The 25,344-nt window shown below is 37.0% G+C and overlaps 1 protein-coding gene across 1 annotated transcript in view; it reads right to left on the bottom strand.

The window, feature by feature from the left end:
• Positions 1-25,344, bottom strand: part of fbxl17 (F-box and leucine-rich repeat protein 17) — a 229,773-nt gene that overhangs the window by 14,286 nt on the left and 190,143 nt on the right. Inside the window, exon 10 of the mRNA XM_024276157.2 lies at positions 7,191-7,333. Within this exon, the coding sequence (XP_024131925.1) occupies positions 7,191-7,333 (143 nt within the window). The remainder of the gene's footprint in view (positions 1-7,190; positions 7,334-25,344) is intronic.

Raw genomic sequence — 25,344 nt, 5'->3', positions numbered from 1 at the left:
CTGGGTGCACCAGTGGAACGACCGTATTGATTGGGATGTCTGTTCTTTTAACAAGGCCTGTCTGGATGGTCTATCAGGGGGTGCTGCAATGCTCATGTCTGTTCCCAAAACGCCATTCCGCCTCAATTCAGATAATGGGAACCCACTTCAAAAGTGCTTACACTCAACACTTTTTGAAGTGTAATTTTAAAACGAATACCCAGCACTGACTTGGCTGTTTAATTTAACCCAATTCCATTCCTATTTCCTCTTAGTTTGCAATGTTTGTTAAATATTTTCAGACTTTTTTTCCCCCATTCTGCTCTCGCCCCTGATCAATGCATCTCTTACGTTCTCTACCAGTTGTCTCTGAAGAGGCCTGCAGCAAACAGTGTCATTATTTTCCTAAAGCAGCTTCATGCTGACTGCATGAGTTTGCCTCTCTTTGTTTCACAACCCGGAGTGGCCATTTGTTTTCTCTCTAATGAAGTAGTGGAGAAGTAGTTGGGCAAGACAGAAAAGGAAAGATTGGCTTGAGACAGGAAAGAGAAAAGCAACGAGGGGAAGTTCAAAAGTAATGGAGGTGAGGAGCAGGGGGAGAAGAAAGAGTGCGCCAAGAGGAAAAGAGGTGCATTCGAACAAGCTGTGAAAACGTTTAAAGAAAACATTCCACTGGGGCAGAAGAAGATTAAATTCCCCAAAGAGACACATTAGAGAATGAAGACTCTAAATATTCACAGAGTGGCCAGGAGGACCCATTATACAAAAAAAAAGCAGAAACTTAACAAAAATTGGAGAGGAGGCATGAAAACTGTGTCCAGATAAGGAGTGCAATAAGTCAAGCTAAAGTGTTGCCTAACAAGCTTTTTGATGGAACACTTGTGACACTGCTGGTGAGGTGTGCTTGGATTAAGAAAGTTTCATATGAAAAGTACATATGTCTTTGTGTCTGCCAAGTTCAACGAACAAATTACTGTTAGAGATTATTTATATTAAAACTTCAATGCCAGGGTCTTAAATTCTAGCACCGTCTGGATAACTACATGATGTTAGCATGTGTTTGTGGAGGTGCAGAAAGCTGGATTTCTCCCACACTGACACACCGAATGAAAGGAAAAAAAATCTGATTTTCAGAAGGGAAAAAAGGAGACTTTTTCTCGTGTCTGTGCACTTCAAAAGACTGACTTAAAAAGAAGCGAGTGATTTGATTTGATGTTTTGGGGTGAGTCTGGATCAATTGCATTCTTTCTTCTGGGCAGAATGTGGTTGTTTGGCCCCCGGAGTCAGATGGTTGAAATCATTTGAGGGCAGAACGTGCCATTCACACACAAGCCTGAGGGTTCTGATTTCAAAATTTCATTAGCTGTGTTAACAGCAAAACGTACCTCACACCGTCACAGAGACCTTGCATTTTAGCTGCATGAAAGTACGGGAATGAAGAGTTTATACTTTCCTCTCCAAACATAGCCAAATATAGTTACTGAAGGCATTTCCACATAAGAAAATATAGTGACACTCCATTGGATTTCTGCAACATTTGCTTGTGCAAAGTCTGCAGAGAAAAATCCTCTTATCAACCCAAATAGGAGCGGACAACATGTTTGGATGGCCTGGCTTCAAACTGTATATAGTGTGGAAGCACATTTGTATAAACTGTGACGAAGGAAAACGATCTTTCACACTGTTCCAAATGAGCACAGCCACCTGGATACTGTTACCAATTCTTGGATACACTCCACACTTCTCAAACCCTGTGACATTCAGGGTGACTGTTACATTAAAATTCCTAACATTTTGACAATTTAAACAAATTCACTCTGCCCAAGCTGCGCTGCCAAAGCACAGAGCTGCCCGCTTCGTCTGCACCTTGTCTCAAGGTTATCACGAGTCTGTTTGTCTGGGAACTGACAGTCTGAAAACGAACTCTGCAGAAGCTTTACGGGATATTTTGGAGAACGTGACACGAGGAAACAAGAAGAATCTGAGAAAATGATACCTTATTTATTTTAATGGTCAAATGTATATTTCAAAGGTGATATGAGTCTTTGCAACATGGTAAGTGGCAACAGTGTCGAAGGTTTATTTTTCGACACTGAACCCTCTGTTCAACTTTTTCCAACATTTTGTTGTCGTTGTTGTACCATATTCCAACAAAATGCTCATCTTGAATAAAAATTCAAATCAAACTCTCTGTAAGTAAATATTGACTGTCGAGTATTTGCAATATGTCTAGAACTCTGTCAACACACATTTCACCAGGCAGTACTAACAGTACTAACAGAACATCCTGTACAAGTGCATTTAGGTGTTTGTTTTTGCAACGCAAACAGTCATGGTAGGTATGCAGAGGTAAATCCTTCCAAAATGGAGCCAGTGGCAATAACACTGTGATCCCCAGCACATTTGCTTAGACAGAAGTTAGATCATGTCTAAATATTAAGACTTTTTGGTCAAGACGATGAATACCTGTGTACTGTTTGTTGATTCAGTTAAAGGCCGGCCTGTTGAACAAACTAGCATATGTGATGAACAGGTATGAAAAGTGCAGTCTTAAACCCAAAATGTATCTAAGAAAGGTTGAAAGTCCTGAATACAGCTATCCCAGTGACTTTTTTTTGTATTTCTCTGCTAAACCACAAAGATTACTAGTTACTAAATGGTAATTATGCCTTCTAAATTAACCTGAAAAGAACTTTTTTTATGAAAAGGTCTTTCTTGTGATCCTCTTCGAGCCTTGACTCAGAGTTTATAATAGGGTATAATCTGAGCTGCAGTTCCTGAACAATCTGTGAGCACAGATGACTCATGTACTTCACGGAAAGGTGGCCCTGACCCTAATATGCTGCTCTTTATTTAAGTCATTCTCTCCTTTTTACTCTCTTTGGTAAAATGTCACATTTCCTTACGAGTCCATATTGTTCATATAATTATATGAGTAAATTAACTTATTGAGATTCTCAGAACATGCTGACACATTAAAAACACTTGACTGTCTTTTTAGATGTATTTATTAAAACTGTAGTGTGAACAGTTAGTTACTACAGTTTAAATAACACTTAATCGATAACTTTACGAAATGTAGGGTTATGAAGGAATTGAAAGCAAATTCTGACTAATGACCTTTCACACATTAGTTAAATTTAGCACTCATTCCGTTGACAAAAAATGGAAAATGGAAAAATCTAAACAAAAGTAAAAGAGGATTAAAAAAAATTTTTGATTAAATAAAAGTGTTCAGAAAGAGAAAATGATAAACCTTTTGACTCATTTACTGAATAAAGCTTCTATAGTTTCATTTTCAACTGGAAATCCTTAAATTGTACGACCTTGTAAAATTTCAAACAGCACAACTTATGTAAGTAATAATAAACTCCCTTCCGGATTTCAAAAACTGCATGAGAACGAACTTACAAATTGAGTGAATGTAGTGAATTTAAAAGTTCAGATGATGAGGACTACAAGAAAAAAAAATGTTGTGTGTCTGTGTGAGGGTAAAATTATGGAACAGGCTGAGCACGATTTAAAATGTGTACTTTTAAAACACATTACACATTTAAAAAACAATACATAGAACTTTAATTTTACAATATACAAGTTCATAGATTTGTTTATTATTATGGGGTGTTGGGGATTTATGTTTTTGTTTGTGTGTGAACATAAATGTAACATGAAGATATGAATGGTGATCTGTATGTGTGCCTATATGTTCATATAAATACACAAATGTCACAAATATACACAAATGTTTGTCAAAAGGTACAGTGTGAGTACATGTATAAATAATATGCATATTCTACCCAAAAATGATAAACTGTGACTAATAACCATATGGGGATATAATGATAACGGGACAGGGGTAGGTTTATATACGGTTTCTTCTGCTATCCCATTTCAAGGTGAGACAGAAAGAAAACTATTTATGGAAACGGCGAGGTAAGTTCATTTTCTATTATGGAAACCGTGCTACATTTTTGTCAGTCAATATGATTTCAACAAAAATGCTGTTTTAAATTTAACTTCTACGTATCATTATTTAGTCATTCTTATGTTAGGAAATTCATATTGCATGTATTACATTTTTTGTTGTTTCTTTTTGAAATATATCTAAATCAATGTATGTATCTAAGTAGCAAAAACATTTTTAAACTATTTTTTTGAGTAAAATTTTTCTGAAGATTTCACTCTTTATTAATGGCATGGATATCTAATAAGGTGGAGTACAAAAAAAACCCCCAAAAACATATGAATGTTTACCATGAAGATTAGCTAAAACTGGAGAGAATCTCATCCATATTTAACTTTCATAATAATTAGTAACTTTAATTTAAACTCTTTTTGCTCTGGAGTAATTGCATTTTTCTTTTCCATGTGTGTGTTTGCTCAGAGATGAAATTAGACTGGACTTCAGGTTTTATTATGAGTTTTATGGCAAGAAGCTGTACTGAAGTGAAGTAATGAACGAAGAGAAGATGAAGGACAAACAGGCTGGGGAATAGAACTGTGCTTCAGCAAATAGCTGAAGTTAGGAGTATTCCTTAATTTTTTCATACATGAAATGAAGTCATACATGTCAGACCAGAAATGGGTAACCAAGACATTCTTATCCCCAAGTTGTCACATGTTGACGTTTGGTTAAGACCCTTCCCGCGTCACTTTTTGACATTTGGGTGTCCCAACTCGTTGTTTTTTGATGTGCTGAATGTTCGTAAAATAAAGGATCTGCAACCCTCGAGACGCATTACTGGATGCGGGACCCTAACCCAGTACTGGTACCTTAACCCGACACCGGACCAGATGTGGTACCAGAACTGAACTGGTAACACACGCAGTACCGGGCGCACTACTGGACGCAAACCAGTACTGGGTTATGGTTAGGGTACTGGTACTAGACGTGTCCTGAGGACTAGTGCGCATCCAATACTGCATCTGGAATTGCATCCCGGGGGTTGCAGACCTTTGATTTTATGAACAATTAACACATCAAAAAACGACGAGTTGGGACACCCAAAATGTCAAAAAGTGACGCGCAAAGGGTCTTAACCAAACATCAATATGTGACAACTTGGGGATAAGAATGTGTTGGTTACCCATATTTGGTGTGACATATATGACATAATTTCATGTATGAAGAAATTAGGGACTAATCTCAGCTATTTGCTTCATATAGCACAGCTACGCGTCGCGGTACTGGACTGGTTCTGGTTCGCAGCCCGGAGGTTGGGACTCGTGATTTAAGGGGAAAAGCCAGTACGTCGAAAAATGACGACTTTGGGACACTCAAAATGTCAAAAAGTGATGCGGAGGGGTCCTTAACCAAACATCAATATGTGACGACTTGGGAGTCCGAATGTTTTAGGGTAACAGCCAAAATGCATATGGAGAAGTTGCAATGTTTAAAATTGACCAAAGTCCTTTACTGTCTATTTTGTCTTAGGTTGAGTGTGTTAAGTTCCAGAGAAAAGTGAACCAGAAAGGGAATGGGCTCCTGTTTTACAAATTGTCGATTCACAAATTCTTGGAAAACAATATAGATATATTCTTAAGCAATATCCTAGCTGTATAAGTAGAATCAGCCTCAAACATCCTCAAGCAAACATGTGTATTTTACTTCCTCCACCCTTTACAAATGAATAAAAAAGCCTGGTCATTTCAGGAAAGATGTAGGTCAGTGTGTTTTTATTAGCTTGGCTGTACCTATCGATTGTTGGGTCACTGAGTCAGTGAGGTAGTGGTGAACTAAATGAAAATGGAATCTAAGTGATCACCTTCTGTGTAATGCAGTTAGTCTTTACTACTCAGAGATAAATATGATAGATACACATTCATGTCTGCAGTAATGCAAACTGAGAGTGCTGCCTCATCTCTGGGACCTCGCAAATGGGGGTCACTGTCAAATCCTCGTATATTTTAATTTTATTACAGTCTAAATAGATAACTATGATGCACTGATGTTCTTGTCCCACTTAACGATAGGAGACTATTCATTTTTATCTAAGAAATCCATAGGGCAACCTTATGGGCACAGCATGACGATAGCGCTGACTCTATAATGAAAGCGTTTCCAGGCTGCTGAAAAATCTGCTTCAAGTGTGAGAAATCATCGCTTTTGTTATCCCAAAAAGACAACTTCCTTCAACACCACTTGAAGGCAACAAAATATATCTTTAGTAGATTTGTTAAACTACAAATCCAAAGTAAAAAATATTATGAACCATCCAAATGATATCATTGGATACACATAAATGTAGCACACCAGCTTTAGGAGTACAGCCTGAACTTTAGACTTCTATCAGAGCAGACTAAAGTGTCTAGGTCAACCCATGCAGCTGCTCTCCTTCCCTTCTTGTCTGCCCTCATCCCACTCATGTCAGACTGCATGATCCCACACTAAGTGGATGCATCTGTGCTCGAGTGAACCAACGGCAGAGGTGGGCAAAGTTGTTACCATGGCAGCACAACTACATGCGCTGAAAACAGGTTAGTTACTGGACAGATAAAAGGCCAAGATGAAAGTGAAAGGGTGACTTTGGAAAGAATGTCACACAAACCCCAAAGTCAGTCTGACAAAGATTCAATTTGTCACTCCTACCTAGCAAACTTTAATACATAACACTCAGACGTTCAGGGCGGAGGCCAGTCTACCAGAAAAGTCTCTATAAAACTGGGAGTTTATATGCTGAGGTTTGAGCACATGTTTGTGGCTATGAGCAGTGTATTATTTTCAATAAAAAAAATACACATACATGAATATCAAAATTCTTAACAGTTATTCTCAGTTCCCAGTTATGCATGCACTGACAGATGTGCAATTATATGTGTGCCACCAAATCTATTAACATCTATTTAGGGCAACAAATGAAGCTTACCTGCTTAAAAAAATAAGGCTGCAGCTTATGACGATAAACTGCTGAGATATTCTCAGCATAAAGTCTTTCTTGTCCAAGACTTTGGGTCTCTAGTGGTCTTATTACGGTGCTTGTTTTGCCTGGTTGTGACTCTAAAGCCCAGATATCTCATTTTTCATTTCTTCCTCTCTAATATTTGGTGACACTAGCTTTTGGGGTACAGTTTAAATTGACCTTTAAGCCACAAAGAACACATGAACCAATCTGTTGCATGCAAATACATATATGTTGGTTTCTAAGAACATAATGCAAATGATAAAAAAGAGTAAAAAGAACAAGAAAACATGGTGTGTTGAGCCTTGTTACCTTGTCACATCTCATGAGGCCCAAATAGCGGAGTGACTTGCTGCTCTGAGCAATCTGTGTGGCTCCTTGGTCTGTGATGTCTTTACACCAGCCGGCATCCACCGTCTCTATGGTAGTGCTGTACTGGCCAATGGCTATCAAAGCTGAGGAGGAATTGAGGGGAAATAAGAAGAAGGGAGGAGAGAAAAAAAAAAAACGTGTTAGTCTGACAACCTTTCTGATGCAAATGTGGTAGCGATGTTCTCCCACTGGGATGCACAAAAATATGAGATGAAACCAGGGCAACTCGTCTGGTCAACTGTGACACATCATTCAGATGTTTACACAACACCTTGAAAACATGCACACACTTGCATATTGAAAATAACGCCTGCACCTATGCTTCCTCAGATGGTCACAGGCTTCCTGTCTCAGAATATTGGCACAAGTCACAGCCCTGACAAGGCAGTGACAGCGCCAGAAAAGTGTGAGTCCACGCTAGTGTGGTGTTTTGCTTTGCTTGTGTTTGCATGTGTTTACTGCTGCCAGAGCAGAATCAACGTGTCAGGTTAAAGAGAATGCTACGCTAAAAAAATTCTTGAACATTTGATACAATTATATTTAAAACTTGAAAGAAATATTGAAAATGTGAAAAAAAGGAAATTTGAAACTTAAATAAAAATAAACCTAAAACTGTTACCAATAAAAAATAAATGTGTATTTGTACTTTCAACTTTTTTGTTTTTCCCTGTTTGCTTTCAGCTTTCTAATTTTCATTTTAAATTAAGGGTTTTTTGAGTTTAAGGTGCTGAGCTGATCTTAACTTCATGTGGGGGTGTGGCTTTGAGCTCATTGGCTATCCCTCTGACCCCCATGGGGGAAAAGTTGAAAGTGCAAATACAAATTTATTTTTGTTATTTTGGTGACAGTTTTAGTTTTTTTTTTTTTTTTCAAATTTACTTTTTTTTCCAAATTTTTAATATTTCTTTTAAGTTTTCAATATAATTTGATCAAATGCTCAATTTTATTTAGTAAAACTTTCAATAATTCTTTTAAGTTTTCAATATGTATTTTCAAGTTTAAACCTGCTTTCAGATTTTTTTTCTTCAAATTTTCAATCTTGTTTTTCATTCACTTTAAACTGATCCCGATTTGATGTCACAGTATCGGGTACTAGTGCCATTCCAGTGTGAACACCATTTGCTAAAAGCACATACTAACACCCATGTTCAGAACATTCTTGAAAGCGCTACACCCCCCCTCTGTGTACATAGCTTTATATTTATTTTAAAGCATCTTCTTATATGTCAGTAACAAACATCAAATCAGCTGACAGAGATGGGGTGACTAAAATCTATGATCTAGCACTGATAGTTGCTGCATTAACATACAAACACGGTAGGAAACATAATCTCGGCCATCAATCTTTGAGCCGTCAATCAATGCATAGATGGTGGAGATCTGTGCTTCACCAGTCAATTGATAGTGCAACTTAGTGATCGATTGGCAAGTCAGGGCTTTGTTCTTCACTCTCAAAACCATCTCTAATGAGAAAAGGGATGTAGGAGGAGGAATAAAGAATGAGAATTAGATGAAAGGCAAAGGGTAAAGCCTTAGAAAGCCTTTGACAGCACCTTCAAATAGCTACTTAGCCCTGATGTTGCTTTCTCAATCAGAAAAATCTATTTGACTTCAAACTTTTATTTATGAATAAGCTTTAGGCCTCTCTTCCAGAAAAAGAGGGCTAAACAATTATCTCACTTTCTCAGGTACAACTGGTGCACCACGGGTTATTGCATTAAATATATGAATAGCTATGGGATGAAAGTCCGCTACAGAAGAGGGAAATCTTTCCCTAAGTACTTAAATCTCTTCCCTGCTGTGTGATGTGGACAAAAGTCAAAATGTGCATACAGTGTGTAACAACGTATAGTCTGACCACTTTTTAAGTGCACTACATGTGGTTTCCTTTGTGTTTCATTGTGCCATATATAATCGCACATTAGGCCGAACAGTCTGTAATGCAACTTTGAAGTTACACCATGTTTTACGCATAAAGGAATAGTTGGGTAGAAGCTTCAGAAGGTCCAAAAGATGAAAATAACATGAGGTAACCATGGAATTTTGAAAATAACTAACATGTGGTGTTGATTGTTGCTGTTCAAACTTTAAACTTTTAACCCCCCAAAAAGTTAGATTACAGAAAACAAGCACTCCCCAATAATGGCAAATGTCAAAAAAGTGCAAATGAGCTAAATGTTTTCTCAAGAATCTGCATGACTGTGCTCCACTTATCCAAATACATATCAGTTATCTTAAGTGAATTACAAATGCATGGCAAGAGGAGCCAGACAGCTCGAACACAATATATGGCAGTTCAAGAAGGCCAAACATGATCCAAACAGACAGAACATAAAAATAGCAAATAATTGGTAAAGTTTAAAGATAAAGAACTCAATATCAGATAGTCAGTCACCAAGTTTTAGAACATTCAATAAAACCTCTTGATTTTATGTCTGCTTTGCTTCTTGTTTGTGACATCCTGTTACCTCTGGCAGAAACGGATTATTGACTATTTTGTAAAAGCATAGAAAATGTAGAAAAAAACCTTTGAATATGTTTAAAAATGTTGATACTTTTATGATGTGAGGCTTTAGGAAAAAAAAGCTAACATTGTATACCATAAATGCTTTAAATGCAGACTTTATTTTCTGTTAAGCTATGACTGCATATAAATTGTCTTTTCACGGCTTTGGAAGAAATAAAAAATAGTCGTAAAAAAGTCTTGTGTAAATGGCTAGACTTCATTATCCCTTGTGCTATTTTATAGGGTCTAGATGACCCAAGCCTTACATTGACCTGTTATCCATCCCATGACAAAGGTGGACAAGATTTCACGTCTTTCCCGGACACCAGTGAAAATCAAAAATCATTGAAAAATCAAGTTTAGCACACTGTCTGGTGGGGTCCAGATGACCCCACCCCCAACATCAACATACCTAGGATAGCACAAGGGCTACACTGATCAACAAGAAGTGAAACCCATGTTTAAATTTAGCTTTAGAACTTAAATCATCTTATTTTGTTTAAAAACCTCCTTGAACAAGATTCTCAAAGAGGTCATAACAGAATGTTGTGTCTTTATAAGACTAGTAAACTACGGATTAAAGTCTCTTCAAAATAAAAACAAGTTACTCTTGTGTTGTTGTGAGACTTCTGCCGTTTTCTAATGTTCCCCAAATTGTCTAAAATATCTCAAGTATTGCTTTTTATAACAGCATATGAGTTTGTTTGTTCGTAATATTAACTGGGTAGGTAACTTTTTACCCTTCAGCTCAATGAATTTTGTCAAATAATATTTTGGAAAGACATTTCTAAATTGTTATTTATAGTTTTTATTTTTAAAGGAATGACACAAAGATTCATACGAAAGCATCATTAAAAGTATCTTGTTTTCTCTTTAAAGTTTGTTGGCAATTAGTAAGTTGGTTCTGTTGTATTGACAAATAATAAAAAACTGTGCAACTGTAAAACTATTAACTGTCTTCACTAGTTCACAATAATTTGCTGTCCTACAAACATATGAAGATGCGAAAACAAAAATATGTAAAAACAGGTGAAAAAGTCAGGAGGGAAAAATAAAAGTAAAACCCAATTCTGCCAGTTAGACATGTAAGTACACAGTCCCTGGCGGTAATGAGGACACACTCTCCTGCCCTACCTGAAAATGACTTTAGGATCAGCCTTTTCTCTACACCTATTTGTTTGTATGCATGTGTGTGCCAGTGCACCACTCCTTTAGACTGAAAATCACCAGACTGAGGGATTGTCCTTAAATCCTGGACATCATTTCCTTGGCACATGGTATACTTAACCTGTCTTTTACTAAGTCTTTTTTGGGGGTGGATAAAGTTTTATCCACTTACTAGAAACAGGTTTGAAGGGAGTTCACCTTGAAAACCAACCTATCCCAAGTTCTACAAGGATTTTAGGGAAAACGGATATACTTTCCTATGAATAGAGAACTAATCCATCAGTATTTCAATGCAAAGTGTTAAAGATAAGCTGGTATTTTTTAAAAACCATTTGCCTTTACATGCATGTCTGACGAATATAGAAAAGAACATTTTACTGTTTGTATTTGTTTTGCTGCAAATGGATTGTTTGTGATGGACCCACAATTTTCATTCTGTATTTTAAAAAAATAGTACTGAAATAGCAGAGTTAATGGACCCAGTCAGTTATTCATAATGTAAAATACATGTTTACAAAGCAGTGATAATTGATTTTTCAAAAAGTCTACTTAATGCTTTCTTAGACAAACAACATTTTTACTCAAATCACTTCAACCTATACATAATTCAGACAGAATATTTCTCAAGTGTTTTCCTACATGTTTCTTGTTTTGGCAGAAACTGTTTCTTGCCTGGGGTGATGGTTGTTTTTTGCAGGGATAACATCTAGATATATGTCAGATATATGTCAGTAATAGAGGTAAAACACAATCCAGTGTCAATATAAATGGACCACATAATGCAGTAATGTTCAGGGTTAACTATTATCTGGCATGAGCTCTGCGCCCCTTCCTGTTTGCAATGGTGATGGACAGATGAGGTTGTACAGGAATCGCCATGGACTATGATGTTTGCAGACGATATTGTGATTTGTGGTAAGGGCAGGGAACGGGGGGAGGAGGAGCTAGGAGGAGGTTTGCCCTGGATAGGAGGGGAATGAAGGTTAGCCGCAGTAAGATGGAGTACATGTGAATAAATGAGAAGGATCCAAGTGTTTAAAGCTTAAGTGTCAAACTCCAGCCTTGGAGGGCCGGTGTCATACATGTTTTCCAACCAAGCTGCCATAGAAGTCTCTTATTGGCTAAACACACCTGATCCAGGTAATTAGCAGCAGATAAGACAGGGTTTCTGGAAAACCAGCATGTCGTCGGCCCTTGAGGCCTTGAGTTTGACACCCCTGGTTTAAAGCATAGGTGTCCAGAGTGGGGCCAAATTTGGCCCACCAAAGGTTATCTTTTGGCCCTCCAAGTCGTGGCAGCGGAAGCTATGGAGTGTTTAGTTAAAATCCCCTTACCCGTTTCCCATTGGTTCTCTATAGTGTTCCAAAACTGTACGGCTGTAATATACTTTCAGCCTTTAGGTGGCGCTGTTGTCACTTTCTTTGTCTGCAGCTATGGGTGAAACAACCCCCAAGTGAGTCAGCCTTGGGCGTTTTTTGTGTTGAAAATCCCAACACTTCTGATGCTTTTAGCTGCCGTTTTTTTAGCTAGCCAAGATGGAGCGACGATAGCAGTGGCAAATGGATAAAGACAAAAGACCAGCTCCACTTTATTTTCCTCTTTTATTTTATAACAGTCAAAAAAATATTGTTTATGGCCCTTGGACCGGGATCCCATTTAGATTTTGGCCCTTTGAGCCAAAAAGTTTGGGCACCCCTGATTTAAAAGGAGAAGAAAAAAAAAAGAAAATGGAGGACTTTAAGCATCTAGGGTCAACAGTCCAGAGTAATGGATAGTGTGGCAAAGAAGTGAAGAAGAGAGTATAGGCAGGTTGGAATGGGTGGAGAAAAATGAGAGGAAAGGTATACAAAACTGTGGTGAGACCAGCCATGTTGTTCAGCCTAGAGCCAGTAGCACTGATTGCAGAGCTGGATGTAGCAGAGATGATGATTCTGAGGTTCCCTTTGGGAGTGACCAGGATGGATAGGATCAGGAATGAATACATCAGAGGGACAGCACATGTTAGAGGTTTTGGAGATAAAGTCGGGAAAGCCAGACTGAGATGGTTTGGACATGTTCAGAGGGGAGACAGAGAATATATTGGTAGATGGATACTGAGTCTAGAACTGCAAGACAAGGGACCTAGAGGACAACCAAAGAGGAGGTTTATGGATGCAGTGAACAAAGACATGAAGGTGGCAGTTTTAAAGTAGAGGATGCAGAAGACAGGGCAGCAAGGCCCAAAGTGAAAAGCCAAAAGGAGAAGAAGTTGAGAGTTAATTATTGCATTGCCACAAGCTTGTAAGTAAAACTAGCCTAAGACAAATGGCTTCCAGAAGTAAGCCATAAAGTAATACCTTTACATCACTGGTGTTCTATTAACTTCTACATAATCCTCAGAATCAGGTTCCCTAACCTATATATTTCCCCACATCAGGGACAAGATTTATGTTATCTAACTCAGTACATGGTATGTTTGTCCAAAGGAGGATTAGAGGTGCAGGTAATAGCACCCTTAGGAGCAGGGTCAACAACTGGTCAACTTGAGAGGAAACCTTCTGTAATCAGCTTCTCACTCTTTTGTCTCTAAATGTGAAAAACTAAAGAGGTTAACTGCCTTTTTCAACCTTTTTAGATATTCACCTGCTGCATTCTTCTAAATTATGGTGTGCCATTAACTGCTCTAAAGCCATTCCTCTGATTATCTGCTGTAACCTGGACGACAGCCGGTGAAGACAAAATGTCTTGAAAGATGCACCATGTTTCAGTCTGGGTAAAGCAACGTGAACAGCAGTGAAAGGCAAAGTATGGTTGATATTTTCCAGACAGCATACCTTTCAAGTTTATTGCTGAGGATATGAACATAGTTTTATAAGACTTTTGCTTTTGTTTAATCTTTGTGTTGCTTCTGGACTCTATTGAAGTGAACCAAAAACACCGATCTCGATACGTGGTTTTACTTCACATTATTCAATCTAATTTGGATAAAAACACATATTTCTGAAACAATAATAATCTAAAAATGGTAATGATGTTTATAAAAACATACACAGGTTTAGTTTTTGTCTTTCTTCTTTTTAGTCATTATAGGTGATTCTCATTCTAGCCAATACCAAACCAAAAGGAGTTGTAGTAGCTGTGACTTGACCTTCGATACTAAGCTTTTCTTCATCCTTCGAATATTTAAATGCATTCTCCCTTTAAATAGTTTAATGAAAGATGTGATTAAGCTCTTAAGACCAAGTGTCCACATCAGTGGACATCATATCTTGGATTTTATATGACCACAGGTGGGTAATGCTGTTGAACTGCAGTCCAGTGACTGTGTGTAGAGGGTTAGCTCAAATATTAGCTTGGGTCTTAAAAGGTAAATTAAGTAGGTCATAAATGCAAAAAGGTTGTTGCATAAAAGTGTCAAATAATTAGTCTTTACAGATAGTTTCTGATGTCATAAACATGCTAAATTATATTCTAAATATTGAAGTTTTCTTTGTTGTTGCTTTTCTACCTTTATTTGTTTGCTATCAAAGTCAAATTTCCCAGAACACTATGAAAGAGGTAAAGTGTGAAGCAAATCCATCACAAAGAGAAACCAAAAGTTCTACTCAATATCTCCTCTTAAGGTCCAGTTGTGATCATTCTGGACAGCCATCAATCTTCTATTTATCCAGCTGCATACACAGCTTGCATGATGCATTTTCTATAGTAAAATAAAAACACTATTTAGAGGGCAAAGGGCAATTCTGTCAAAGAGTGACAGACTTTCTGAAGAGAAAATATTATGATGCTCCTATGGAAACAGCAATTTCACAGAAATTTTGAGAAATTCAAAGAGCTCTAGGACAATTTAAGCTATTTTATCAATGAATTTAAAAGCTTCCAGAGAAAAGACTTTACTTGAGTGGTTCTGTGCCAAACATACAGAGGGTTTTAATTACATTAATATGAGTATATCCATAGAAAATAATACAAATATATATGATGTTCCTGGCTAAAATGAACATTTTCCTTGCAGCTTTATGTGACAATGAAAAGGTAGGGGACTTTTTTTTTTTTTTTTTTTTTTTTTAGAGTTGGACAGTTATGCTCAAGGACTCGTCTTTGTGTTTTCATGTGTAATAAAAACGGAGATCCCCTCTTTAAACACTTTATGTGAATAAAATAGAAAACTCAGATTAGAGTGGTGTTTAAAAACACTTATGATGGTTTACCGTATGGACATAGGTTGTGCATATAGGTTTGTTGGTTCATCACTGACTGACTGGATTTTATTGGTCAGTTCCTTTCTGTGAATAAAGAAAAATGCAGAGAGCCAGCAGAGATGTTGTCAAGAGGATTTTAGACACGATAATCCATAGGTACACAGTGAAAAAGAGAAGCCAGATATCACTACAACATGTAGAGACTGGTCTTTAATAATAACAGACTCCAGTGGATTTAATTATGATCAGGTTTTGCAATTCCATACAAAAGGAAACATTTCAAGAAATGGTGCCGAGTGGATTTTATCAGTGAGAACCTGAGGATCAACAAGAAGTAAAAATATCTACATCACTCATCTCTTCAACATTGACAAAATCAAAACATGTCAAACTCATATTATTAAACAACTTGTTTTTTCCCAGAAGCAGACATGCAAATGCCCCTTAAGGTCGCTCTGATCAACGTCCCCATAGAAACTTAAGCTCCACTTTTCATAGTTCCTTAGAGCTAAGGGCACTGCAGAGCTCTGCAGGAAAAAAAGATTCGCTGACAGAAGAATCACAATCACATGCCACAATTGGTTGGTCGTGCTTTGCTCAGGAACTTAGTGCTCAAGTTCTATGCTCAGGTTTTATTATTTTTTTTAAGAATAAAAGTATTCATGTTATTCCACTTCAAGTAAATGCCACTTCATAGTTTATTTACAGTTTATTCACAATATATTTCAAGGATTAATGCCTGAGGGAATCATTTGGTATCATAGCAGAATGTAATTACATTGTACGGTTTCACAGCTCCAAAAACAAAATGCTTGTAAAATGCAATGTTACTGATAAAACAATGTAGCCACTGACTATTAAGAAAGAACCTACAATTATCTGTCCAGATCCTGGCTGTAGCATCATGCTTCCTATTGGTGATATCTGGAATCCTATGATGCACAGTGGCGCCAGTGAGAATGCAGCTTCAAATAGGAAGGACATGGACATTACTGAACTTATTTTATGCCTGGCCTGGGAAAACGACATGTGAACAGTCTATCTTCATCTTCAAAGAGAGCCGCCTGACCGGGGCCCCAAACTAATTGGTAAACTGTAAACTGAAAGTAGCATGTGAAACATACATGCTCAGCAGGTGGGAAAGGCGAAAGAACCTTTGCCTGAATAAGCAGAGAAGTTAAATTTAAGTTCTTAATTTCCGCATTTGAATGAAAAACAGTAAACTTTTGGTGAGCTGCATATTCAAAAGTCAAACAAAAAGCAGCAAATATAAAGAAAAAAAGAAGTTAGAGGGGCAAAAGTTCACTATGATGATTCTCATTGTCCTGACATTTTGGTTAATGCAATCAAAGGCTAAGGGATCTTAAACTATTCAGGCCTGCTTGGAAGATACAAGAGAGAAAGAGGAACAGATTGAGTGAGACACAAGAAGGGAAGAGCACCTTATGGTGGAGCACACTCAACGTGGGAGATGAATTAACTCGGAGCACAGTGAAGGCGTTGTGCATGTACATTTTCCTAATTAGGCCTTAATGTGATGCAAACCAGCTGACACTGAAGAGTTTTTGTGGCACTTTATGTTTTTATGTGATATTTTCTTCTTGTGTGTGTGACAGAAAAAAAAACTATGGATTGATTAAACCGTGATATCATCAGTAAACTAAAAAAAAGAACAACACATCTTTCATGGTGTCCCAGAATCAGAAAATAATACACACTCACACAAAAGCTGTTTTAGTGGTGGATGTGTGATAACCTTGTTGAGGAGTTGTGAGGTTTGGGAAAGATTGGAAAGGTGAGTGAGTGACAGGAAGAGTGAGGGGGGAGAGATCGAGTGATGGGCAAGGACAGATAGATGGAATGAGGAGGTGATAAGGAGAGATGGAGTTATCACACAGGTGACCTACAACACGCTTTTCTCGCCAATTCACACACGCATACGCACTGCCGGAGAGCGCATCACTTCACTTTACAGGTCAGCAATATTCATCAGATAGAAGATGGTCCTAAACCGCCTCTTCCTTACCTGGGAGAATCCAGGTGGCATTTTTGTTTTTTTCTTTATGAATTCTTTTGTCACTGTGGGGCCATTCCTACACTCTTGAAACTCAAAAAAAACTAACAAAAAATCTTCTACTTTACCAAAAAGGTTATAAGAAACTACAAAAAAATGTACTGCCAATAAAAACTGAAATGCTTTTTTAAATAAAAAAAGACAATCAAATATTTTCTAATGTTATGCCACTGGACACTTCAGCTTAAAATACATACTTTTACTAATTTAAAGATTTGATGATTGATTTCAATATATTTTCTCACATTTTCCTACCATACCTTAAAAAAGTCTAAATGTTAAAATACTGTATTTATTATTGTTAATGTGTACATATATATATATATATATATATATGAAAGAGGCTGCCAAATCTTTACAACTAAGAAAACAAAACTAACAACACCCGGATTTTTTGCAAAGATTAATGTGAATACCGTATATCTTCCAGTTGAAGCCTCTGCGTTTATACCAAAAAGTTGGCAGCCGGCCTGGTGTCTATTAGAGCCTGGTGTTTCTTCCATCACAGACAATGGTGATGGCTAATGGCTTTGTTTTATGGTCAAATTTGGTCACAAAATGTAGAAAACAACACTTATTTAAATGATGAGAACAGTATATTATGTCCTAATCAGCAGTGGCTGTGGATGTTTCTTTTTTATTTGAAGGATCATCAATCTTCTTCCTTTTCATGCCAATCATGCCAAGTTTTTGAGGGTTGGGGCTGGTGCTCAGAGCGCAGGTTGTTAGAGGAATACTCAGAGATGCATGACTGGATCGACATAATGCTTTGGGGTTGTTTATAGTTATAAATGAACATTATAATACATTTAAAAGCTCAAAAAGTTGATTCAGCATGGTATAAGCACTTTAAACAAAAATGTAGCGACTATAACAAAAAATCCAAAGTCGCTGAGAGACTGACGCCGGGGCTGGTTATTGTGTGAGGCGCTAAACAAAGGGAGTTGGATGAGGTCATACTTTGAACCTTTTATTAATGACAAAAAAGATAATTAAACTCTGGCTTTTTGTAAGTAAAAGGAAAAAAAAACATAAAAAATGTGGGAAAAAAGCAACAAAAAAAGTGGTCAACAAAAAATGTGGTAACAAAGCTCACCCTCTCCCCTCTAACTTACAGATGCAAAATCAACAGGTAAGTTATAATCATAAAAAAATGTCTCCGCCCACAAACGTGTGACCTGCCAGGTGATTACCTGCTCAATATGACTGCAACAATACTATAATAAAAAACAATATTCAATCATCTTAATACAAACAACAGTTAGTTCACAGCTCCTACAAAAACTGAATGACTAAAAGTGAAAAAGTTATTTAAAAGTGATTTTCAGATACACTACCTTTTGTAGAATTTCATAAAAATTGACAACTGATAGACATTTAAATAGGTAACAAATAATAGCAATAATAGTATACTTTTTTACAAAACAATTTTTGAAGAGGAAATCATGGCCCAGAACTCATTAAAGGTTTGAACCCTCAATCAAATGAAAACAATGACAAGATTAGGAAAAACAACTTTACAAATAAAGATTTTTTAGAAATATAGTAAAAAAAATAAGTAAAGTAAAAAAAGGTTGCAAAACCCAGTGAAGTAAATTGCTTATTTAAGTGAAAATTCCAATAAAACTCATCAATGGCCCATTGTAGTTTAAATGTGCTTATTTTATTTTACTTACTATTGACTTTCACCCTTTAAACAAGATCAAGAAAAAGAGGACAGCTCAAACAAGAACATTAATCTCCATTTCAAATCTACATCAGCAGAGCCTCCATGGACTTCTCCACTGAGGGCATTAATCCTCCACATCCTCTGCCTCATCCTTCCTATTTACTTTGTCTTTTTCTTCCCCTTTTTGACTGTGTACGACAGGAAAGCAGCGCGTGAGATCTGATATCACATACAATGAGGAACAAAATGCTTTATGGATTTTTTTTTTTCATATACGGAGGTGAGACAAACCTGATAATGATGCCTAAAAGTAGCAGAGGAGATAAAGATGAAGACAGAAGGCATCAAATTCAGAGAGTTTCTTGTGTCTGTCTGGAATTAACGGAGCATGACATAGTTATGGATTACAGTTAATCCTGCAGTATATGGAACATGCCTTTAAAGTAATTACACGGTGCTATTGGATCCAGAGGCCAGAAACGGGCCCCTTTTACGTCGCGCCTATTGAGTTTGAGAAGAAATTGGCTGCTTTTACATGCTGCTTAGACGGAGTACAGGTTAACACAGCATAGCATTCTCTGCCAATCTTAATACTGACAACATTTTACAAGAAATCTAATAGAGCTTGTTATCGAAAGCTCACTTTTTATTTAAGTTTTTGCGAGTGGCTTAAGGATTCAAAAAGGTTTTTGTTTTTATACACTGGTGCCACTGCCATATTTTTTACATTTTCTCCTTCAAAACACCCTTCTGTTTCTGCCTGGAACACACAGTTTTCCTTGTAAATGCCACCGAGTCTGAATCTACGTCTTATCTTCAGCTTTTAACGGTCCACTCTGTCTGCTTTAACCCATAGGGAATCATTAACCAGAAACACACTTTAACTGCCCAAACCTCTGATAAAAATCCACCAAATTGTTTGTTAACCAACTGTGTTTTTTTCAGTTAGTGAATTAAGGGTGTAATTACCTCCTGAAAACCCTTCAGAAATAAATAATGCAATGGTAATTAGTGGAACTGAAAAAGCAGAGCATTAATAGCCAGTATTCCCACCCAAGAAATGACCCTGATTAAGCCAACTCCACCCTGCACTGCAAAAACAGACCCCCTAGAAATAAGTCAAAAAGTCTTAAAACATGAAAAATAAGTAAAAAAATCTTCCAATGGGGTAAGAAAAGTGATTTAACCACAAATTCCCATTAAAAAAAATCTAGTCACTGAGACAGTTTCTTAAACTAAGATTATCTTCCTTTTTAAAAAAATCTGGATAGTATTATTTTAAGAAAATACTTCTTTTTTTCTTGAAACATGGGTCTATTTTAACTTTCTTAAAATGCTGTTTTTTTGCAGTGTGCTGATCTAAAAAGCCAACAACAGACCCAGTTGCCTTGTGCTACACCCTGTAAACAATGGGTGAGTTGAAATTTGGTCAAAAGACACAAACCGGATACTCATCGATATAATTGTTTAAGAAGTAATTATTTGGATAAAATCCAAGAAGAGTTACTAGCATGTGTTAAAATGTTTACTTTCTACAAAAAGAACAAATTTGAATGGAAATTTGCTGCAAAAGAAGTTAAGAAACTGGATCTGGTTTGTCTCTTGAACATAACATAGTTTGAATTCCAACACTTGAGGCTAGAATACAATGTTTAGTCTTTTAATTGTAATGTTTCTGTATATTTTTGGGGTTTGGCAGATAGTCTACTCCATTTTATGCAAGTTCATAACAAATTACAAGTCTGTTATAAGTCAAGTCTTAAATGCTTTTTACTAAAGGTGATGTTTTATGATCAATACCTGGCCATAACCCTATATCACAAGTCAAGTGCCATTACGACATGCACTACACACTTAACCAAAGTGCTTGATGCATAAACTCACATTTTCATGAGCTTCGGCGTTGTTTTTGATCAATACCTGGCTATAGATCAAACATCTTTTGCAGTTTATTGCAAACATTACCCAAGGCTCATTTCAGACGCACACAGAATGATTCCCACCTTATTTGAGGCTGTTGCTTTGATGGAAACCAAGTGTTCTTAAATGCAAAATATAGTTTAAGAACCTCTTTTTTTTTGCTGTGGCACAGTTTGAACAGCTAATAAAAAATACAGTATTTTTTTTAATTGGATGTAGTTGTTGGAACAACACAACAAGCCAAACGTAGCAACAACAACAAGAAAAGTTTTTCTTTATACATTGTAAAAAAGTGAGAGAGGCAATGTTTAAAATAGGCAGAAAAATGCTTTTCTCTCATTATTTCTAATATTTTGAAAAATTATGCAAAAAAAAAAAAAAAACTACATGCCTGAACTTGTGCTAGAAGTTTAGCTTAAGGGCATTTTCAAACCATTGACATGAATAGAGATGGAACAATGCCGTTACCTCGGGCGCCAACAAAATGTAGGCAATTCAGTTGAGATTTTTTCGCGGTACAGATAACGCCCGACTTCGCCATTTTGGGACCAGACGATGTTACCAAGCAGTGATTGGTTTAAGAATCAGTCAATCAAACGTTTGGGGTGGAGCCAACGGGCACCACATGTTCTTATTGAGGCATCTGATTGGTCAGTTTATAACTTGAATAACTTGCAATAAAGAAACAATATATATATTAAACAATGAGGTTTAGCAAGAATATGCTAAAAAGAGACACCAGAGCAAGAATGGTAATTCTGACAAATAGAACTAAATAATAGCGGTTGATTTTTCAATAGAAGACAACGCTTTTTACTTCCGGCTTTGGTACGTCTTATCGCTGCTACATGTTTGTCCGCAGCTTTTTGCTTACATCACGTAATGTCCAGCTATGGTGGGCATTTTGGTCCATCTGTTCCACTCCGAGCATGGAGCCTATTCAGACTGAGGCAACTCAGAGTGAACTGGAGCTCAGTCCGAATGGAAATAAACCGAGACCACCTCAGAAGATAGGTCTGAGAGCGGTTCCTGGTCTCAGACCAGGGTCCACTTAGTTGTATTCAGACTCAAAGTGTATTCCGGATTATTGGAGGAAGAAAACTCTGGTTCACTTAAAGCGAACCAAAGGTGTCCAGTCTGAATACACTAATGCAGACTAATCAGTCACAAATATAGAGTAAACCGTGCTTTAGCTTGGAATGTTTTTAAATTAAACTGAAAATCTACTGCATTAATAAAAAAAATAAAAAAAAGTATTGTGTAATTTATATCATTTCTGAGTCGTTCCACTGCTTTCTCTAACAACCTGTGGGACTTCTTATGTGAGAGTCATTTTGGTTTAAGATGGTAATCTCATTATTAACCCCTGTAGCTGAATTACTTTGAATTTTCCCATCATTTCCTTGGTCCCCTGCCTTCTTCCTCGGCTCATCGTCTCATCTTGGTTGACTTCTCACAGCCCCCTCCCCTCACATCCTGTCACCCTTTCATTTCTCGGCTCTGCCCATTGATGTTAGCGATACCCTTGTGCTTAATACAATCTCTCCACCCCATTCTGATCCTTTTTAAGGGATCTTCCTGTGTTCAGGGTCACTGTCACCATCTCAGCAGTTCTGATGACCTTTGACCTAGGGTCACTGTCTGTCGCCATGGTGTTTAACATCCTGGTGGGAGGCCATTTATACACATGGGTATAGCTTGCACTTCCAAAGTACAAATATTTTATAATTCAGCGTATTAGATGTTTTGCTTTAGAGATGTCGCGAGAAGAAAGAAAGCTTTGTAGAAAGTTTATTTTTTATTCTTTGCCCCATGCTTTTGTTTTGACCCAGTCTCACCTCTTCACCTCTGGTACAAACAAGTCTATTCAGTTACACAGCGACAAAAACAACAAGAAAAACTCTAGCGGCAAAAATAATGGTAATCTAAGGAGGTTTTTTTTTTTTTTTAAAGTTCAAACAGATGTAAATGGAAGTCACCTGATTGTTCCTTCTGCTCCATATTTCCAAATCAAGCTCACGCACATTCCAATAAAGAAATTAGAACAAATGTCAACGTTGTGTAACAACCGCACACACATTGTTTGAAGTAACTTATTTAATTATCTGTGATTTCTTTAGCAAAAATATGATCAGGATATTGCAAAGATTTAGATTAATTATTGAGTTCTGTAAAACTACACTTTTGTGACGCCATGCTGAAATTCCACGAGTGCAGCTGGCTGCAGAAGTTGCTCAATACTCATAAGTCTCCTCTCATAACTCATTATTTATCAAAGGCTCTTTTATTTATTGATCTTGGAACATATGCCTGGGTAACGTGATGTGTGGCTCTGTGTTCACATCAGTACAGTTGCTGAATGGACCCAGTGTGTGTACTGGTGGAGAATTCACAGCTGTTGCTGCTGTGCTGGTTCCCTGCATGGGGCGGGTAAAGTGTTTGTCATTTTGTGTGTGTGTGTGTTCGTATACTTCTGACAGTCTCCCCGTGTGTTTGGCTGCAGGAGTGCGTGCGTGCACTTCCACTGGGAGTGGCCAAGCTCAGGGAGGCCAAATACTCAGCGGGCAAATGATACAAGCCCTGCACTACTCCCTCATAAATTACCAGCTCATTACAGTAATGCAGCCCATTTAGCATAGACAGAAAGAAGAGGAAAAGACATAGCTATGAAAAAAAAGCTTTAGTGGGTAGCATGAAGTGAAGCATAAATGTCAAGGAAACAGGAAAAAAGAACAGTTTGCTGGGATGTGTTGCGGCGACTTTCCAATCAATAAAGAAGAGTTTAAATATATCATCTGTGCTGCTGAATCAGGGAAAAACAATGGTAAATATTTATATAAATAGTGACTACAGGAAGACACAGATATAGACCAGAGGAGTGAAGATGCAACAATTGTAATTGAATAGTGAACTACAGAAGTGCAGGCGCTGATTAATACAATTTAAACTGTCTCCTTAGAGCTGGGAAAACATGTCATTCTGACTTTCATTTTTGAATGTTCAGCATGTTTTTCTGTGTGTGTGTCTATGTCAGAGGGGTAGGGAGACAGAGGCTGCCCTCTAGTGTTTCTGGTTTCTTTTACCCCACCTCTAAAGAGAGGTGATTGCTTGCAGTTAGCTTACATTCTTCTATATTGTAAACATTGTCTAGGAAGCAAGATATTTGGACTGTTTCATTGCTTTACTTTTTGCTAGTAAGGGATTTTGGGTTGCAACTGATTGCCAATAAAGCTTCCTGAATACAAGAAAAGGTTTTTTAAACTTGTGGTAACAAAGCTCTATGTTTACCAATATTAAAAGGGAAAAAAAAAATCACCACACGAGGATGTCTTTGAGAGCTGATGCTAAGGAGGGAGAGTTGTGCCTCATTTGCACCTCAGAAGCAGAGGAGAGGGATTTATAGTTAGACTGTGAAGCCATCGTTCAAGTTAACGCGTCAGGCCCATGCTTTCAATTAGAAACAGCTTGTTTCCCACGCTGATGCTCCCGGTACTGAAGCAGAAAATCCAGTAAGCACGGTCAACAGTTTTTTTTTTCCTCCCCTTATTGGACCCTGACAAAGCAGCAGCATTCCATCTGCTGTCAAGCAGCTTTTGGCTCCAGAAACTTAACTGATAGTTTTTAAAAATCAGAATTTCACTGGACACAAAGAAAGGTTAGTGACAATAGAGAAATGAAGGGATTACTGCTTTTAGGGAGGACTTCTTCGTTCATTCCACCTTAAACAAAAAAGCAAAAAAACATTTAGAGGAAAAAACATTCAATAAAAAAAGAGCCGCATTTTAAAAATCCTCATTTTGTACATAAAAAGCTGGTTTGTTTTTGCAACACAAACTCATTCATTGTTTTATATTTAGTTTTGCCTTGTAGGCAAATCATTTTTAAACCAAAGGCAGAAAAAAAAAAACTTTTAGATATAAATCATGTAATTTTAGAATTCCGTTCCAGGACATGAAGGCTTTACCTTAAATATTTGAACACATTACAAACGTAAAATTTAAAAAGTTGCTTTATTTATTTATTCACATGAAGAAAAAGAAGTTCAGTATAGAAAAAAAATGAAGTCATGAAAATTGCTGTATTTTACAAACATGAAGTAGAAGATTTTGAGTAAAAACACGTTTTTTTAACAGTAATATATTCTGTGTTATTGTATAAACGCAATCCAATGCTGATGTGTAAATCAGAACTTTTTGAAAAAATATACTTACAAACTATTTGTTACTTGTGATGTCATTAGTACGTTTCTAAAAAATAAACCAGAATTTACAACGTGATCAACAGTTAAAAACCCAAATCTAATGAAAACTGTGTTTTTGGTGATTTTAACATGTTCTTTTGGCATTTTTATGATGATGAATGAGATATATTAAAAAAATAATAGCTTCAAGTTGCATTTTTGTGTATTTTTTATTAAATTGTTGTGAATCAGGATTCAGAATTCTAGATTGTGGTTTTGACATAGAAATTACAATGGACAAACCACAAGTTTGCCGCTCCATTTGATGTATCCACTTGTAGACGCCTTGATACATTAACGTCTTTGTTTTCCCTCATCTGAGCTGGCATATAGCTCA

Source organism: Oryzias melastigma, linkage group LG9 (assembly GCF_002922805.2).
Source record: "Oryzias melastigma strain HK-1 linkage group LG9, ASM292280v2, whole genome shotgun sequence".
NCBI lineage: Eukaryota > Metazoa > Chordata > Actinopteri > Beloniformes > Adrianichthyidae > Oryzias > Oryzias melastigma.
The sequence above is the reverse complement of the archived record's forward strand: the minus strand, read 5'-3'. Positions and strand labels throughout refer to the sequence as shown.